The following is a 14,427-nucleotide window of genomic DNA, read 5'->3' as shown; positions in this document are numbered from 1 at the left end:
AGGATTACCACCCGGAGGCGTACGGGGAGAAAGAGGAGGAGAAACAGAGGGAGAAGAAGAAAAGGATCGCCCGGTAAGGCGCGGATAGCAAAATGCCCGCTCTGCTGCCCGGATTTCCAGGCCAAGACTGGACGACCAGGGAACTCCGGCCTGCTTTACCGTACGGAACACTGTTATTTGCTCTCGAACGGCTCGATTTCAAGGCATTTCAAGGCACCGTACCAGGCCTGACGGTACCGTATTGGTGCCTGCCCACTTCCTGGTCGGTTCATCGGCAACTCCCGTTTTTTCTTTTCTTCTCGGGTGGAATTCTTCTACTGGACCAGCATGACATGGCCCTCTCTATCATCTCGATCATCTCACCTGCCTGGTCCCCTTCTAGTCTCGATGGTGGAGGCTCACTTCCCCAGATTCCACCGATGCTCATCTCCCTTGATGGACTCTTCACGAAGATCTCCCAAGACGACCATGCGCCATGATCGTCACTCCTGGTGAATGTTAATTAATAATGGCCTTGGCTCGGGCATTGGCGATGGGCCCATCACTAGCCTGAGAATTATGGCTGGCCATCGACGTCATCGGGGCAGTCTAGCCCGGATGCTTGGCGGCCTTGGGGCCTCAGTCACGTTAGTCTCGTTCTTCTCCAGAGCCCGAGAGCACGAAAGAAACATGACCACACCCAGGCCCAGGATTTCTATCTCCGGCCTCTGGACCTCCTCTCCCATCCCGATGCTTCTTCCGCCCTACTCGCCTCTCCCAGGCGCCCTGAGCAGGGAACCAGACCCTGTCGCCCAAGTCGCACTCCGCCCGATCGGGCGGTGATGTCATGCCGCCCGTGCCTCCCCCTCGGCCGTGTCGCTGACGCAGCTTTTCCTGCGTTCCACCCACATCCACCTTTTCTCTTCCCCCTCTCGACGTCCCTCTGTCTCTTGCGCCTCGTGCATCGGCCCGTCTCCTAGTCCACCATGGCGACCGTTGCAGAAGAAGAAAACCCCCTCATAACGGCCCTGCCGCCTGCCACCGACTACCTCACCTACCTCACTCTGTTGGAGTACCAATTGACCCCGGCCCGCCTACCCACCCTTCATAAACTCCTGCAGGATGAGACCCTGACGACCAACATCGGCTGGGACCTGGTGCAGCTTCTCTTGCCCATGCTGCCGCAATCTCAAGAATGCCTGCAGGACATCGCTCGCTTGGGGAATCCCCGCGAAGTCATTTTGCGCGTCTCCGAGGCGCTCTTGCAATTGCAGCCGGAGGACGAGGACGAGGACGAGGATGAGCAGGAAGATGGCTCGCCGGGGTCGACTCACGGGATAGAGGCCAAGATGGACAAAGTCACCGTAGATGGTGAAAGTCGGGCTAAGGACGGGACCGGTCGCCTTCCCAAGCACATCCTACAGTTCAACTCTCTCGTAGGCATGCTCTCGGTGCTGCATTCGCGCATCCAGACCAAGTCGCCCAGTCGCTTTCTCGCCACCTCGCTGCAGGCCGCCCTGGAGGCCTACACCTCCATGCCTACCAACGAAACCACCATCGCCTTGCTGGAAATGTTTAGAGATATGTCCCCCTCCAAGCGACCGGCCCCACCTCCCCGAGCAGCCAGCGATTCGAGCGTACTACGCGTTGCGGAGGCGTCGGCGCCTGACCCGGAGGCGGAGGTCCAATCGCCTAGCCCCAACACGCAAAACGAGAAGATGCTCGTCAAGAAGTTTCTACAGTTCGGCCTGATCGAACTTCTCAAGTCGTATCTGCTCAGCTTTTCGAGTTGGACGGACCCCGGCATGTCCTGGACTATCCGGTTGCAAGAAAAGCATCACCCCGAGAGATGTCTGCCCGGCCGACCGTCTCAAACGGATGTATACGCTAGCAACAAGCAACTCAGAGAGAGAGATATGATCATGGCGAAGATCGTGGTATGTTTGACCATGTCGGTGTTGTAATCTCGGCTCGCTAACGGCACAGGCATTATCGCGAGACTTCGGTCTAGACGAGAAACAGCTTCTCGCTATTATCCACCAGGCGCCCGAGCACCTGCCGCCTCCGCTCGACTTCGAGGATCCGCCGCGACAGGTGGACGAAATTCCGCTCGAACGGCACGGGTCGCTGCTGTTGCTGGCAGCCCGGTCGGCGGTGGCGGCCTTGTTCTCGTCGGGACAGGTCATTCATCTGGCCGTCTTTCCGGATCTCGCAGAGGTGTTCCAAAATTTCGTCGGCGGATACAACACCCCCGATGAAGTTGCCTTCGGTCAGCCGCAGGTTCTGCTCGATTCTCTACTCACCTTGACCGTGCTCTCCATGCAGCACCCAATTGAACAGCCCTCCAGCACCAAGGAATTCAGGGAATTCGTTCTCGCACTGACGGCATGCACCACGCGCCAGAACTACGCCACCGTTCGACGAATCCCGGGTGCCATCGTGCGCAGCCACCAGTCCCATCTGGTCCGATTCAAGGTCATCCGATGCGTGCTAGAAGAGCATTATTTCCTAGCCGTCAAGGATGATGCCATTGGATGGCTGAAACAGGAGATTCTCGACGCTGCCAAGGAACCCGAGCCCAACCTCTTCCTCAACCCGCACTATTTCTCCGTCTTGTTCCCGCTGCTGTTCAACTCGTCCAATCTCCTGCTCAACGTCTCCTCCGATCTCGTGGCGTCCTCGATCAAATTCTCCCAGACCTTGTCCCCCGCCATCCACGCCGCCGTCAATCTCTACTACGTCCTGGTCTCCTCGCCACAGTTGCGCACCCAGCTGCGGCTTGAGAGAAATTACATCTATTTCCGTCAGCAGTTCCTCGACCCTCTCCGGTCCCTCATCCGCGCGTTCGAAAGCGACCTGCCCGAGAACGGCGGCGACGGCCGCATCCAGAAGTCCGTCGGCGAGGAGGTGTGCCAGCTCGGCATGGCCCGCTCAGTGGCGGTGGTCTCCTACGCGCTGGAGAAGGTGGAGGACGTGGTCAGCGAGGTGTTTGTCGGGGTTGATGCCGAGTCCCAGGAATCCTCGCCGGAGGATGTTGCGCGCGTGGATCGCATTCGCAAAGAGACGGAACCTTGAATTTTAGCGTAGTGTGTGTAACTAAAATAGTGATGATGTACATACATTCCCTACGATTTACGAGTTCAAGTTTTGTATGATCTTAATCAGACCCATCTTGGCTTCAGAGGGAGAATCTCTCAAACATCGCAATATATACTTCTGTAGGAGTTGGAAATTTGGAAATCTCAAAGAATATATTTCCAATGACCCTGGCTGTTTCCTACCAAGTGCTCTGTTATTCTAACTTCTCACTTAAGAATAAGCGGAAATATAAACCCTCCCAACACAGATTTCTCTACCTGTCATAAACTATCATAGTTCATCCAAAAATCAAAAGGTGGCAAAACCCGGTTGAACAGAATCCGGCAGTTTGAACGCATTCACTAGAGCCGCGATAAGCCTCGGAATATATTTCTCCTCGAAGATAAGCATCGGTCGGAGACGGACGGTGTTCTTGCCACAGTTGCCGATGTTCACGCCGAGAAGCTTCATCTTATTGCAGAGGGCGGCTGCTCCGTCGGTGTCGAAGGCAATGTATGTTCCTGCACCTTTGCCGCGCAGGTTTCGCACGCGGTCTGGATACGACTGGGCGAGCTTCTCGAGAGCGTTATAGAGGGCATTTCCAACGGCTGATACCTTCGTCACGAGGTCTTTCTCAAGGATCTCGTCGATGATGGCGTTGCAGACGATCAGTCGCGCTTCGTCGCCCATCCAGGTGTTGAATTGTCGGTATGCCTTGTCGGGCTTCAAGGTCTTGTCTCCGAAGAAGTATCCGGCCATTTGGGCCTTCTTGCCAAAGGTCACCAGGTCCGCGGGTTCTCGTAGATTCCAGCTTTCGTGAGCCCAGAAACTTCCGGTAGCTCCGAATCCTGCGTGTGCGTGGTTAGATCAATCTGGCCGTGTATCAAGGCATGCGCGGAAGGTACGTACCGGTCTGGACTTCATCGACGATAAGGAGGGCACCGTGTTTTCTTGTGAGATCTTGCAGTCCTTGGAAGAAGCTAGCCGGGGCGTGATTGTCACCGCCCTCACTTTGAATAGGCTCCACGATGATAGCAGCCACCGGGTCCCGCCTGAGTAAATGCAGACTCGTGAGCAGCGAGAAGGCTATCGGGCGGGATAGACACTGTAGACTTACCACGTGCTCATGAGCTCGTCAACCTCTTTCAGACAGCTTTCAACTTCTTCTCTATTCTTGTCGACGTTGGATTCGAGTGGGTACTGTAGCGCGGGAAACCTGGCCATGGGCCAGTCAAAAGCAGGGACATCGAGTTTGTGGATAGGCTTGGAGCGAGTGGTAGAAAGAGAGCCAAAGCCCCGGCCGTGGAAGCTGTCCTTGAAACTCAGGATTGACAGCTTCGGTGATCCGGGCTCTTCGTTTCTCAAACACGATTCAAGCTCGTCCTGAGTCCATTCTGCCCCGAGCCCGCGCTTCTTCAATTGATACAAGAAAAACGCAGCCTTAAATGCGAGTTCATTGGCTTCGCTTCCTGATTGTGCGGGGAACATCATGTTATGGCCTCGGGGAGCGATCCGCATAATGCTGTCTATGTTGTCGGCCAGGTGCGCACCAGGATAAACTCCCAAGCATGGCCGGTTGGACAGCGCTAGGGCCATTTCATTGGAGGTAGAAGCCTTGACAACGGTTGGGTTGTTATAGCCTACCGCGTTCGAGGCAATCTGAGCGTACCTAAATGGACAATGAATCACCGCTGACTGACGATCCGGAGAAATAGAAGTACCTACACGTCGAGGAACTCATTGCCATCAACGTCAACGAGGCTGTGTGCTCATGCTGTCAGTGGACCGCTTCAATCGATCACGGTGAATGGCCGCAATTGAAAGAGACTTCTACCTACAAGTTGTCGTGACTTTGCTGATAGTCGGCGAAGAACTGTACAGCACGGCTGTCGAGTTTGGCGCCGAGACGACCCGATAGGGACTTTGACACCGCGCCAGGAACTTCAAGCAGTTGCACCGCCATCTTGTTTAATTCCAAATGTTGCTGTACTGAGTGAAGCATTCTGGCAGGAGATGTGCGGTTCTAAAGACCAAACCGATGTTGGGGTAGTGCCCGAAACTGCAACTGGCCCTGCAGCCACGCCGATCCTCAGACCCACCGGGATCCACCTCGGGGTAGTTGACGGGCTGCCGAATTTGGCAATCTGGGGTATTTTCTACCCCAAGATAAGAGATACTGCGTGATTTTTGGGGCTGGAGATTAATTGGAGCCTCGTCGATCAAGGTTCTCCGCCACCAAAGATAATGTGGAGCCGATGACATGGACAATTTCAAATACTTGCACGCCTTTGCACGTCTCGGCCCACAGCTTGACGGCGGAACTGGCAAGCCGCCGGATACGCCGGGGATAATCCCCTCTGGGACCTAGCGAGCTCTCCAAGTGCGTTTCCTCAACCAATACCTCGGTCATCTGAAGGAGGCGCCTCTCCTCGGGCCGCATTGCGGCCATCCCCGACGTGGCAACAAGGTGATACAGGCTCTCGAGCCAGTGAGTAAGTAGAAATGCGCAGGTAAAGTTGCTAACTGCGTGCTGGACACTCCAATGCCCAGTTTGAGTTCGCGCAACGAATGCGACTCCCATTCGCACAGGCACGCGTAGCGCATAGACAGCGTGTAGCACCGCCTCCTCGATATGCGCAGAGCCCGGGACTACGGGATTGCGGTGCTGCTCGAAAGCTTGTGCCAGAACTCCCGGATCGCGGCACCAAAGAGAAGTTTGGTCGCCCAAGATCACTCCAAGGTGGATATGAGCCAAGCGAAGCACGGCCGTGGAGTTGAAAGCTAAGGGTCCATGCGGAGATGCAGGGTCAATCATAGGTTCGGTCGCTGAATTCCAGCCTGCCTGCCATGCTGTGAGCGCCTTATCAAATGTCCGAATTTTCTCCACGGGCAAGGACGATGTCGATTCGAGGAAGGAGGATGACGCATGACGCTCAAAGAGAATCTGCTGCAATATGCCCTGGATAAGGACATAATTTCCAAACGCCGTGATTGCAATCTCAGGGTCAAGCGGTCGCCCAGATAATAAATGCTTCATGCATTCATGCAGATCTAATTCGCGAAGATTTCCCTGACGCCGTACGCGATGCCACTCGGCGGAAGTAGAGGCTCTCCACTCGGCATCAGAGCACGGGAGTGGCAGCTTGATTTCTCCAACCGTCATATGTGGCGGCATGTTGAAGCAGATAGTCTGAATATTGAGGACAACATAGGCAGCAAACACGGTCCGGCGCTTTCCTTCGTCGAGGCACCAAGATGTCCAACATTCGATGTCGCCCGAGGGGTTTGACGCTAACGACTCACGCACAAGTACGGCCAGCTGGCTGCTCATTGCAAGCGATTCGCTCAGCAGAGGTCCATCCAGCCAGGAAGTGGTCAGGATGAGCACCAGTAAGGCCTGGATTAATTCTAGTTCTACCGTGCAGTCTAGACGGTTTTGTGGGCTTGGTGCGGATCGAGAGCTCGTCTCGGAGCTCTTGGACGACCCGACAGAAAGTTCGGCGTAGGGAGGAAGCGAATGCATCAGATGGAAAGTTGAATCACGTCGCTTTTGTTCCAGTTGTTGAGTAATGATAGCCTTCGAAACAAAATAAAGAGTGTAGCCATTTGGATGCTCAAATGCATAGAAGGCTCCGACTGCAGCTATCGCTAGCAACAGCATACCGGAGATAGAGTTTGCGGACACCGTGGGCATGTGTAAAAATGGAAGGTGGGGATGAAATCCCCGAAAGTAACTTGCAAGGTATCTGGATAACATCTGGCGACTGGGGAGAGCAAGGTTCCGAGGCAACGAATCTCGGTGTCGGTAAACCTCATTAGAGAGCGCCTTATACGTCTCTACCGAAACCGTCCAAGGAGTCAGCTCTGTAACACTATCTGAGACATCCAGTCGTGTGTCCGGCAGCTGCGAGCTTCTTTGCTCCCCGTCCTTGGGTGCATCAGGATGAGTTGTTTTGCATGCTTCATGGCTAGCCGGTTGGAATTCTATATGCCGATCTTTTGGCGGTGCTTGTCTGTACTGCGACTCCGTCAAGTTCACTATTGTAGGCGAAAGCGTCATTTGCATGGTCGCCTCGGCATAGCCTGCAGCTCTATCCACAATATTGGAGGGAGAATGTGTCTGAATACTATCCATGGCATCGTACTCGATTGGCATATCCATGAACTGAAGCGGACTTTGCACGGGAGGGAAAGCATCATGGAGATAGTGACTGATCATACCAGGCTCCGCATAGAAGATGTCGGCATTGAAAGCCTCGAAGGCCATGAAGTTGGGTGTATCATCGCTCCCCACATTTGGAGTTCTTTTTTCTGGTCCTGCGTCGTAGCTAGCGTGGTCGATGTTAGGCTCACATTGATCAACCAGGGGCTCATTAATGGAGAATTTCCCCATCAACTGGGCCTGTGAAAAGCTGTGCTTGACTGTCTGTGTGGCTACGCTTGATGCTTCCGAGCCGACAATTGCAGATGATCTTCTGTCGCCGTCATTTCGAGAAAGCTCTCCAAGAGTGTTGGGGTTGAAACCACCAATAGCCACCGGAGGGGCCCTCGCGCTATCCAGGAGAGGAGAGGGCTGATTGCAGGGTGGATAGACATCTGAGGGAGATGGAGAAAATGGGACATATGTCTCTTTTTCAGGGGCAGGCGCCACTGCATCATGTGTACAGCCGGCGAGTCGTTGATGTCGAGTGAGCAAATCCCTAGAGAGCGAGACGATGAGCGGTTCATTCGTCGATCTCCACATGGGCCAATGGGGGGGGGGGGGTCGTACTGTCTGGAGAACATGCGCCCGCAGGAGCACCGGAAGGGCCGTTCATGGGTGTCTGGCCTCTATCAGGTAAGGCGAATAAGACTGCCGACAGGGGCATACTTACGGGTGCGCAAATGTCGCTGCAAATGCTCTTGTCTCTTGAACTGCTTATTGCAGAAGCTGCAGGGGGCGACCCGTAGCTTGGGACGGCCTTTCATGGCCAGGACTGTTGGAGTGACAGGACAGGGAATGGCATGCTGGGGAGATGCAGAAGTTGGGAGATGTTGGCGGATGAAGCGGGGGCAGAGGGCTTATCGCTAGCCAGAATCTGTTTACGTTTACGTATTCTGCCGATCCTCCCCGCAAGTCACTGATAAGCCTTGGCCCTTTTCGAGCCTGAGGCAAAGTGGCAACCTCAGGCCTGCTTCATCCCGGCGTAGATGGCCGGTGTTGGACGGGCCAATAGGAAGGCCCGGAGTCACCCGCAAACGGCCAAGCATATGCTGGACCTTGTTATTTGGTTGTCAAAACTGCTCAACCTACTCGAATCAACGTGTCTTTGTCTGCACATGAAAGCCTAAAATATGACCAACCGAAATTGTTTTTACAGCAATTTAAACGCAATGTAAAAATAGATCATCCATTGTAATCAGGGTAGATGATATACAGAAATAGTACATTCATAAAGCTATCACCGATGCTGCGCTGCTAGGATCATAGTGCCTGGACTAACCACATCCCCAGGGTTACAAAGAATGGACGTGACTCTAGCACCCTGTTGGCTGTCCGGTACAGATACCTTAATCTCCATCTTCATTGCTTCCAGGATAGCCACAACCTGGCCGCTTTCAAGGACGTCTCCAACCTGCACTTGGACCTTCCAAACATTGGCATCGACAGGTGACTCAATTCGCACCGAGTTGGGACCGTCAATGCTATCCCTACTTTGGCTACCGCCAGTGATCGCCTTCGCCGCCCTCCACTCGTCAAAGAGACTCTGCTCAAGCCGACCCATCTCTGCAGCCGCGAGAGCCTGGCGCTTTCGCCATTCCAGATACTCTGGATCACGGCTTGTGGCGTCGAATCGAGCAATGTAGGTGTCCATGTCCAGTGTTGCATTGGTGATCTTGAACGTGTATCTTCCGGCAAGGAAGTCACTGTGTGCATTATCGAACTCATCCTCCGTGACCTCGTAGAATCTCACGATGTCGAAGTAGTCGAAAAGCCAAGGCCGGGAGGACGTGAATCCAGGCCGAACGCCTGCGGTGTCCCATGCACTGAGTGTGCGGCCCATGAGCTGGTATCCTCCCGGTGAGGCAACCGGGTATAATCCAAGCAGCGACCCACCCAGACCGACGGATCCACTCGGAGTGTATACGCGGTTGGGGTTGTACTTTTGGCCGGTGTAGAGATATCGAGGGTCGAGCGGGAACATGATCGGCGTGCCGACAAAGAAGCCGACAGCAACGGCCAGCCATGGAGTTTTCAGAAGGGAGTCAAAAACGTCTTTTCTCGAATTCAGTGCATTGGCCTTTCGCAAATATTCAACATTATCTGGGAGATAGGCTGCGGTAGGCCGAATGCTCTCCATGTAACGATCGGTGGCTTCTTGAATGCTCGGGTGGTCGAGGCAGAGTGGTAGGTGGACCTCTCGAACAGGAACTTGAGCATGCGAGAGTTCCCCGATACTGTTTTCTATGCTTTCTAGGATCCCAAGCAACTCGATTTGTGACAGCTGGTACGGGTCATAATGAACGGTAAGAGTGGCGATGTTTGGCTCACAGCGGACGCCAGCCAAGCTCCGCTTAACAACCTGCTCACTGAGAAGCTTAACGCAGGTAGTGTTCCGCAGGTCTGCAATTTGATTGCCGAACTCAACGATAATGGAGGTATCGCCACCCTGCCGGAAGGTGACCGGCGGGTGAGAGTTGCAAACAGGCTTTGCTCTGAGAATCGAGGAAGTGGTCTCGGGGCCGAGTAAAACTCGAGGAGAGCGAATCGATACGTTGTCGCCGTTGACACGCCGAGAGAGTGTATCTAGCCAGGCATCCTTCGCTCGGGAGATTTGCATCGCATTCTCGAAAGTTGTGGGGCGAAACTGCACAGCGTCACCTGCTTTAAGTTGACCGACCTTCCACATTTCACCAGAGCAAATCGTCATAGGGCACGCGAAGCCTCCAAGATCAGGACGATCTCGTGCCAGGATGATAGGATACTCTCCCGTCCAATTCACACCCCCGTTAGGATAACCGTAATCGAAGACATTCGATGGATGAGATCCACCGCCCCCACCACTTGTCCGAGCCCAGCTAAGCCGTGACCCCTCGAGCCTGACACCGCTCCGGCTGCTATTATGGCTGATGGTCCAGCGGGAGTTATAGATTGTGTTTTGCCCTTCTTGACTCAGAATGTCCTCGGAGCCGAAAGGACCCTGAAGGCAGTAGATTTCGGAGATGTTATAGTCGGGGAGGGCTTCATACGGTAAGGACAAAGCCGTATAATCAGATTCACAGACAACCGGCTCTGAAGAAAGATCGAGAATGTCATTGGCTTGAAGCCGTCGTCCTTGAAGTCCGCCAAGTTGCAGTTCTGGGGAAGTGGACTTAGAGCCCAAGTACGCGGGGACTTGGGGAAAGCCGCCCCGGAAAGCAATATAGGCTCTGGACCCCTTGCCACTGATGGTGCCAAGTTTGAGAGTTTGACCTTGTTGGACGACGATTCGAGACCACATCGGTTGATTTATACCATCTATTGTGACCGGAATCTGGGCACCGCAGATGGCAACTGCCGCCGACACATGGAATAAGAGTTCAGGACCGGTTAACGTCACTTCAAGGGGCTCTACTCCGACATTGTTGCCGACCAGAATATTGGCCGCTCTGCTACTCAAGTCGTCCATAGGCCCACTAGGCGGAACACCGTGGCCGATGCTTGGACGGCCAGGGTAGTCTTGAACCGTCGTGAAAAGACCGGGACCAAGGACCTGCACTGCTGGTGTATGGAATTGAAATGTCGATAGGAAATTGGTCAGGGTGAATCCGGTCGTAAATTCATCCGACTGTAACACCTTGGACAAGTACTGCAGATTCGTCTGAGTACCCTGAATCGATGTGTTGGCGAGTGCTGCAAGCATTTTCTGTTGAGCAGCCAGTCGACCATCGAGACTATGTACCATGACCTTGCCAATCAGCGGATCGTATAGGGCGCTGATATGTTGGCCACTCTGCACCCATGTGTCGACACGCACTCCATCTCCTTCGGGCCAACGAACGAATTGAAGAACACCTGGGCTGGGTGCAAAGTCCCGCAGCGGGACTTCGGCATATACACGAACTTCAATAGCCCATCCTAAAGGCTGGGGTCTCCCGAGACGTTTCAGCAGCTCTGAGGGGATTCCTAGCTGACCCCCGTGTTCGTAATCGGCTTGTCGAAGCATCAAATGCACCAGATCCACTCCATAGCATAACTCCGAGATTCCGTGTTCAACCTGCAGACGTGTGTTCATTTCGAGAAAAAAGAACTCGCCCGTTTGGTCATCCACGAGGAACTCAACGGTCCCGACGCTCTTATATTTGAGTTGCGAGGCATAACGAACTGACGCCTGGAGCATCCTTTCGCGCAGTCCAGGTCTGCGCTCGAAAAATGAACTTGGACATTCTTCAATGACTTTCTGATGTCGGCGTTGTAGAGAGCATTCACGTTCACCGAATGTGACAATTCCATTCCCGTTGCCGGCAACCTGGACCTCAATGTGCCGAGAGTGTGGAAAGTACTTCTCCAGAAAGACACCGGTGTTCTTGAATAGTGCTCCAGCACGACTTTCTACCAACGCGAACGCCTTCCCGACGTCTTCTTCGTCCTGGCATATTTGCAAGCCCATACCGCCGCCTCCTCCAGTGGCTTTCATCATGACGGGAAATCCAAGTTGCCGAGCGCCTTCGATGGCATCCTCGCGCGAGCACAGCAGCGAGGTTCCTGGAATAATCGGAACATTTGCAGCGTTGGCAATTTCTCTAGCCTCATGCTTCAATCCCATCGCCTGGATGGATGCAGACGAAGGGCCGACAAATGTGATTCCGGCCTTAGCTGCGGCCTCGGCAAACTCGACATTCTCGCTCAGGAATCCATACCCGGGAATGATAGCATCGGCACCACAGCGTTTGCAGATATCCAAGATCGCATCTCTATGCTCGTGATGGGTCAGTACAGTTCAAGGACCTAGAATTGCTTTTCTTCTCTCGGGCACCGTGTAGATAGAAACAGAAGAGCTTACCCATCTGTATAGGCTGTGCTTTTGCTGCCAGGAAGCCTGAATACTTCATCTGCCAATTGAGCATGTAGGGAGGATGCGTCGGGCTCGGTGGTGATTGCGACGCTTTGCACACCCAGCTCGCGACAGGCTCTAATACAACGCACAGCGATCTCGCCTCTGTTGGCGACTAAAACTTTGCGAATGTGGCAGAGTGGCCCTGAATCCATGTTGGTCGTGCGAGTTCGGAGTCAAGGGCTTCTTTCAGAAGATTCCAGGGGCAAGGAGGACACTGATGAGGGGAAGCCCCTTAAAAGAATAGACAAGCCCCTTGAGAACCCCATTTCTGGAAGCCATGGCATCCCAACCGGCCCCCGGTAGCGGTTGATAGGCGCGGGGTCTGCGAAGGCTGAGAAGAGATAAGCGATGCGAACTTGGAGTAGAAAATACCCCAGATTCCCCACAACACTTGCTGATCAAGGAGGTTGCTTATCGTGGAGTTCCCAGTAAGATCAACGATATTGGCGATCCCATTCCTCCGAGAGAGGTCTCAGCCATGTCTGTCGAGTGATTCAGCAAGGTCACTTCTCGTAACCATGGCGAGTCCCTCGAGGGGTGAGGGGTTCAATATATTGAAAGCCGCACTCAGGGATGATCAGTCCCATTTTTTTGTCTATGAGGTCACATTGCAGATGATCTTGACGCAGAAGATCAGCGAGTGTTTTCACCGGAATTAGTGCGGTCTGGCTGACGAACGACCGATAAGCCTGTGCAGAAAGGGCGACCCTTTGGTTCGAGAGAGATGCAATAGAGCAGAGCGAACAGCGGTGAAACTGCTTTCCCAGCAATCAGCAGATCGATAATCTATTACAACCTGGTTCAGGCCATTCTATACCTTCACAGGGTTGAATATATCCCCAGTACGAGCAGCGAGCTCTGCCCAATCAGTCGGATTTGCCACTTCTTCAACGCCAATATCTTTCCCTTGGTATGCGTTTTCCTTTATGGGTAGTGCTCGGGGTAGAAAGTGAGCCCACCGATGGATCCACTCGATGTATGACCTCAAATCTCATTTGGTAATTATCAATAACTATCAATGATAGTCGACGATAGCCTCTCAAAATGTAGGAGTTATCTTTGTGCAGGCCGAACGGGCCCGAAGCTCTTCATGTAGTGGATACCTGCGCAAGATTAGACAAGCCTCAATTACGCGTGTCGGATTTGGGATCAATATCTTGTAGGGTAAGCTCACTTGGCTGAGCTCAATGGCCACTGCCCGGTCATTGGGGTATCGAGATATCGAGATATCAATATTCACCCTAGTCTTCAAGTGGCATACTAAAAAACGATTGCGACAGAATAATTCACTATGTCATTGAGCATTTCCAGTGTACGAAGGATTTAGGAGAAGCTATTTCTTAATTTGGCTTCCTATGTAGAGTTCCAAGAGCGTGCAGCTTTCGTCTCGTCGGGAAATCGTTGATGGTTGGCCTCGTCGACAGCCTTGCGAACTCCCGTCACGTTCTGCAGCACGGTCGGCGAATCCGAGTGGACGCAAATACTGAAAGGCTTCCCCTGGAAGCCAAACTGGAATCTATTATCGTTGATATCCTTGCCCGTATCTGTTATCGCAGCGGAAATAGCTCGTTCGTAGCATAGCTCAGGCGTGGCAACTTTCGACTGAGCGACGGGGAGCAGTCTTGCGTCCGGCGAGTAGTCGATATCGACATAGATCTCGCCCTGGAACGGAATGCCCAGCTCCCTGCACATCGCCTCCTGTCGCTCATTCTTTGAGGCGTAGACGGGGACTTTAAATGTCGCACACCCCTCTAGCACCGCCCTCATGATGGTTTCGTCTCTCTGCATGTAGAAGAACAGCTCTCCGTGCGGTTTAATGTGGGAAAGAGGTACACCCTCGGCATCTAACATGGCTTTCAGTGCGCCCACCTGGTACAGAACCAGGGCGTACATGTCCTTCGGGTCCACCTCGATCTTTCGGCGCCCGAATCCAAAGAGGTCTTCTGTCCTGGGTGGGCACCCGCCTTCACCCCGTGCTGCTTGCAGAGACGAATCGTCTTGAGCATGATTGTTGGATCACCAGCGTGGAATCCGCATGCGATATTGGCAGCATCGATGAGCGGCATTAACTCCTCGTCCGGTCCCTATGGTGGTGATTCAGCACTTAAGCTCATGCGCGCCCTGAGGATTCGATTGTGCTCACCATTCTCCAGCGGCCGAAGCCCTCGCCCATGTCGGCGTTGATTTCATACTTGCGTGCTAATCCGGAAGCCATGGTGTTAGTGCTCTGCGTCAAGGGAGTTACCAGGAATGCTAATGGGTTTGATGCAGCGAGATGGAACAGCTGCGTGAG

At 53.6% G+C, this 14,427-nt stretch overlaps 4 protein-coding genes across 4 annotated transcripts; 1 reads left to right on the top strand and 3 right to left on the bottom strand.

Annotated features, from left to right (window-relative positions):
* Positions 1–965: 965 nt before the first annotated feature.
* Positions 966–3,054, top strand: P170DRAFT_446310 (uncharacterized protein; the record flags this gene model as incomplete). The annotated part of the gene is made up of 2 exons (XM_024850783.1): positions 966–1,916; positions 1,966–3,054. The coding sequence occupies 2 exons, from the start codon at positions 966–968 to the stop codon at positions 3,052–3,054; spliced, it is 2,040 nt and encodes a 679-aa protein (XP_024706478.1).
* A 312-nt stretch (positions 3,055–3,366) lies between these two features.
* P170DRAFT_354154 (aminotransferase class-III) lies at positions 3,367–5,020 on the bottom strand (the record flags this gene model as incomplete). The annotated part of the gene is made up of 5 exons (XM_024844013.1): positions 3,367–3,905; positions 3,967–4,109; positions 4,175–4,726; positions 4,783–4,818; positions 4,896–5,020. The coding sequence occupies 5 exons, from the start codon at positions 5,018–5,020 to the stop codon at positions 3,367–3,369; spliced, it is 1,395 nt and encodes a 464-aa protein (XP_024706477.1).
* Positions 5,021–5,257: 237 nt separating this feature from the next.
* Positions 5,258–12,286, bottom strand: P170DRAFT_493398 (uncharacterized protein; the record flags this gene model as incomplete). Its single annotated transcript, XM_024854044.1, has 5 exons — positions 5,258–7,707; positions 7,932–8,033; positions 8,351–8,384; positions 8,541–11,991; positions 12,081–12,286. 5 exons carry the CDS (start codon positions 12,284–12,286, stop codon positions 5,258–5,260), a joined length of 6,243 nt encoding a protein of 2,080 aa, XP_024706476.1.
* Positions 12,287–13,487: 1,201 nt separating this feature from the next.
* Positions 13,488–14,410, bottom strand: P170DRAFT_455434 (LamB/YcsF family protein; the record flags this gene model as incomplete). The annotated part of the gene is made up of 3 exons (XM_024851525.1): positions 14,278–14,410; positions 14,105–14,218; positions 13,488–14,048 (listed from the first exon to the last, which is right to left on the bottom strand). Exons 1-3 carry the CDS (start codon positions 14,347–14,349, stop codon positions 13,488–13,490), a joined length of 747 nt encoding a protein of 248 aa, XP_024706475.1. The 5' UTR covers positions 14,350–14,410.
* Positions 14,411–14,427: the final 17 nt, after the last annotated feature.

This window comes from Aspergillus steynii, assembly GCF_002849105.1.
Source record: "Aspergillus steynii IBT 23096 chromosome Unknown P170scaffold_3, whole genome shotgun sequence".
NCBI classification, from domain to species: Eukaryota; Fungi; Ascomycota; class Eurotiomycetes; order Eurotiales; family Aspergillaceae; genus Aspergillus; species Aspergillus steynii.
Note: the sequence above shows the minus strand (reverse complement) of the source record. Positions and strands in the feature narration are given on the sequence as shown.